Source organism: Artemia sp. Qi Xiang Cuo, chromosome 21 (assembly GCF_049724085.1).
Source record: "Artemia sp. Qi Xiang Cuo chromosome 21, ASM4972408v1, whole genome shotgun sequence".
Lineage (NCBI taxonomy): Eukaryota > Metazoa > Arthropoda > Branchiopoda > Anostraca > Artemiidae > Artemia > Artemia sp. Qi Xiang Cuo.
Window position 1 is genome coordinate 20,304,718 of NC_142814.1, and position 4,233 is coordinate 20,308,950.

Sequence of the window (4,233 nt, forward strand, 5' to 3'; positions counted from 1 at the left end):
TGTGAGTGAAAGGGCTACAGTTAGGAAGAGATTGAACAGCTTCGGTGATATTAGGCAACCCTGAAGTACTCCGGTAGAGGTTTTGAAGCTCTTGGTAAGTCCTTCTCCAGTCATGACGCGGCTACTGAACTTCTTATACATGTCTTTGATCAGCAAGATCAGGTTGGATGGGATGCCAAAGTGAAGAAGGATGTGCCATAGAACTTCTCTCCATATCCGATCGAAAGCTTGTTTAAAGTCTATGAAAAGGTGGTAGATGCTGCGGCCAAGTTCGCTATACTTTTCCATGATCTGCCGGATAGTGAATATTTGATAAATTGTTGATCTTTTAAGTCGGAGGCCAGCTTGGTATTCCGGAATGACCATTTAGGAAATGGCTCGTATACGCCCGAGCATGACTCTTGTGAGGATTTTTGCTCCGTGGCTGGTAAGACTTATTAGGCGGTAGTTGTCGGAGACAGCTTTAGAACCTTTCTTATGCAGGGGGATTATCGTGGCTTCGCACCAGGTTGAGGGGAAGTGACATTTTTTCCAAGCAGCTGTGGCAATTTTGTGGTAAAGGTCAAGGAGTGGTTTGCAGTTTACTTTCAGCAGTTCGGGCTGGATTCCATCGGGGCCGACAGCTTTGTTTGTTCTCAAGTCTCTGATAGCTGCTTCTATTTCAGAGTGAAGAGGGGGAGGACTTGGTCTGTAGAGTTTATTGGGAAAGTGTCGAGCATTGTTGGGTCTAGGTGGATGTCCAGATTCAGTTTATTTTTAAAATGGTTTTTCCATCGAGAGTAGATTCCGTCTGTGGATTGTATTTGGTTTCCACGTTCGTCGAGAAGGGAACACGCTTTGATGTCCTTCTTTTTGTCCAATTCCCAATTCTACATTTATAGAAATGTAGTGGGGGTCTCCTTTCTTGAAGACCGATTCACATTGATCAGACGTTTCTTTAATAAAAGCACGATGAGCACGTCTGATGGTTTTCTCAACAGCTCGTTTGAGTTGCTTGTATCGGTCCCTGCTTTCTTTATCTTGCTTGTTCGTGAGTTGGCGCTTTTCTTCGCAGAGGGAGATGATCTCGTCTGTTATCCAAGGTTTCTGAATGTTTTTTCGGGTACCCAGTGTGGAATGAGCGACATCACATATGATATTTGTGCTGCTAGTCACCAGGTTGTCAATATCTTCCTTAGACAGGATAGGTGGGGGGCTGGACGTGAGCTCCGAAATTTTTTCGAATAGAATGGTGATATAGGTTACACGTGTGTTCTCGTCTTTGAGTAGATCTACTCGAAATTTGGGGGCTTTCTTAGACAACTTTGATGCTGTCTTAAGTCTTGTTTTGAACCTAGACATGACAAGCGAGTGGTCAATGTCAAAGACACCACCAGCTAGCGTGACTGTGTTTAGGGCGGACGTTTTCCAACGTTTAGACACGAGGATGTAGTCTATTATGTAGTTTTTCCATAGTTTTCCAGTAGGATGTAGTTTTCCATCCGGTGAGGTCCAGGATGTCTTACGGCAAGGTCTGTGCTTGAACAGTGTGTTTGTAATGACTAAATCGCTGTCTCTGCAGAATTCGATAAGGCGTTCTCCCCTTCTGTTCATTTTTCCAAGTCCAAATTTGCCCATTACATCTTCGTGTCCTGTGTGGTTGTTTCCAACGATGGCGATAAAGTCACCAATGACAAAGATTATGTCCTTTTTAGGGACAAAATCAACTAGACTTTAAAGCTGGAGATAGAAGTTTTCAGACTCTTCGTCGTCTCTGCTGGAATCTGGATCGTATACTTGGATAATTGTGAGGTTGGTGTGTGAACCTTTCAGGTGGATCATGGTGAACCGTTCCGTGAGCGGGGTTACGGATATTAAGGATTTTCTAGCTTTATTAGACAGTAGGAAACCTACACCTTGTCGATGTTTCCCATCATTACGTCCCGAAAGTAGAAGGGTAACATCTCCATATTTCTCTTCACCAGTGACTGGAAGATGACTTTCGGCGAGACCGATAACATCCCAGCTGTACCGTGTTATCTCTCTTAGGAGTAGGTCTATTTTTCCTTGTTTAGTGAGGGTTCTAGTGTTGAGTGTACCTATTGACATAGTTATTTTTGGAGAAACAATAGCCTTCAGGGTTGGAGTTTTCAACGTAGATATATTCGCGCGATTCACGATTGTCGAGTCGTCGGCTGCCCCGGACGCGGTAGCTCTTAACGCATTATCGTCGGTTACCCCGGACGCGGTAGCACTGGTTCTCATATTTGATCTCTTATTCATTCATCATTAAAATTAAAGAAGGGGTTTCTTGGCTGGCTTCGGGACAGCGGTAAGCCACTCCTGTCTGTCCCTAGCAGGGGCCGACTGTATCTATTACCGACAGTGCGCCCTTTTGGTGTCCTGCAACACCAGCAATTTAACCCATTGCTGGGGGAAGATTTGTGACTGACGGGACGTATCCATACGCCGATGGGCCCTGCCCAGTGCACATTAGAGGGGTCATCCTCCTCCTCCGTCTTAATTATAGGCCCCCAGACGAGGGTGCTTCAGCTGTGTTTCAAGACCCTCAGAGACTAGGTCCCCCTTGGTCCGCGCCTCACTACCCATGAGGTACCCTACATATCTGCAGGGCGTTCCTCTATCCGCCACCTGGGGACGTGCTGAGTGGCCAATCAAAATTTTGAGATGGGCATTTTGTCAGCGTAGCTGATTTCCAGAGAGAAAATATCTCTTTTATGAGGTCACTCCCCAACAACCTTCGGGGCAAGGGTTTTAAGTTATGCCCTGGGGCCATATAAGGTTTTTATAGAAGGCGTTGTCGTAAAAACTTCAAAACAGGCTCATTCGATTGGGAATTCAAAGAGCTAGTGCCCTTGTAATAGTTGAAAGTGATTGGAGGGCAACTAGACCCCCCCCAGGACCATCATTAGCCCAAACACATCCAATGAAAATTATGAGATAGCCGTTTTGTTCAGCGTAGTTGATTTCCAAATAGAAAATGTGATTTTGAGCAGGGCACTCCCCGAAAGCCTTCATGGTAAGGGTTTTAAGTTATGCCCTGAGGGCATATAAGGTTCTTATAGAAGGGGTTGTCGCAGAAATTTCAAAAAAAGCTCATTCAATTTGAAATTGAAAGGTCGAGTGCCCTTTTTGATAGTCGAAAGTGATTGGAGGGCAACTAGCCCCCCCCCCCACACGCCCATCATTCCCCCAAACACATCCAATCAAAATTTTGAGATAGGCATTTTGTCAGCGTAGCTAATTTCCAGATAGAAAATATCTTTTTGAGGGGGACTCTCCCCCACAACCCTCGGGGCAAGGGTTTTACGTTATGCCCTGGGGCCATATAAGGTTTCTATAGAAGGCGTTGTCGTAGAAACTTCAAAACAGGCTCATTTGATTGGAAGTTCAAAGGGCTAGTCCCCTTTTTAATAGTCAAAAGTGATTGGAGGGCAAGTAGCCCCTCCACGCCCATCATTTCCCCATACACATCCAATCAAAATTTTGAGATAGCCATTTTGTTCAGCGTAGTCTAGTTGATTTCCACATAGAAAATAAGTTTTTTTTAGGAGCACACTCCCCCACAATCCTAAGGTTAAGGGTTTTAAGTTATGCCCTGGGGGCATATGAGGTTTTTATAAGAAGACATTGTCATAGAAACTTCAAAACAGGCTCATTCGATTGGAAATTCAAAGGGCTAGTACCCTTTTCAATAGTCGAAAGTGATTGGAGGGCAACTAGACCCTCCCCCTCCCACGTCCATGATTCCCCCAAACACATCCAATCAAAATTTTGAGATAGCCATTTTGTTCAGCGTAGTTGATTTCCAGATAGAGAATATGTTTTCGAGGAGGACACTCCCCCACAACCCTCAGGGCAAGGGTTTTAAGTTATGCCCAGGGGGCATAAATATTTTTATAGAAGGCGTTGTTGTAGAAACTTCAAAGACAGCTCATTCGATTGGAAATTCAAAGGGTTAGTACCCTTTTTAATAGTCGAAAGTGATTGGAGGACAACTAGTCCCCCCACACCCATCATTGCCCCAAACACATCCAATACAAATTTTGAGATAGCCATTTTGTTCAGCGTAGTTGATTTACAGATAGAAAATATATACTGTACTGAAAAAATACAAATGAACGTGCATTGTCAGTTTAATATACATATACTGATATTTAGTAATCAAAATGTTTAAATTATTTAATTTATTAAAGTTATAAAAGTAAAAACATTTATATTTTTTCAGTAAAG

General features: G+C 43.7%; 1 protein-coding gene across 1 annotated transcript; it reads right to left on the minus strand.

The window, feature by feature from the left end:
• Positions 1–1,713: 1,713 nt before the first annotated feature.
• On the minus strand, positions 1,714–2,088 carry LOC148939328 (protein CFDP2-like). Its single transcript, XM_089106847.1, has one exon. It carries the CDS (start codon positions 2,086–2,088, stop codon positions 1,714–1,716), a length of 375 nt encoding a protein of 124 aa, XP_088962973.1.
• Positions 2,089–4,233: the final 2,145 nt, after the last annotated feature.

Bases quoted from the DNA above. Each gene is read 5' to 3' on its own strand.
- LOC148939328 (XM_089106847.1), bottom strand. From the start codon at position 2,088: ATGTCAATAGGTACACTCAACACTAGAACCCTCACTAAACAAGGAAAA.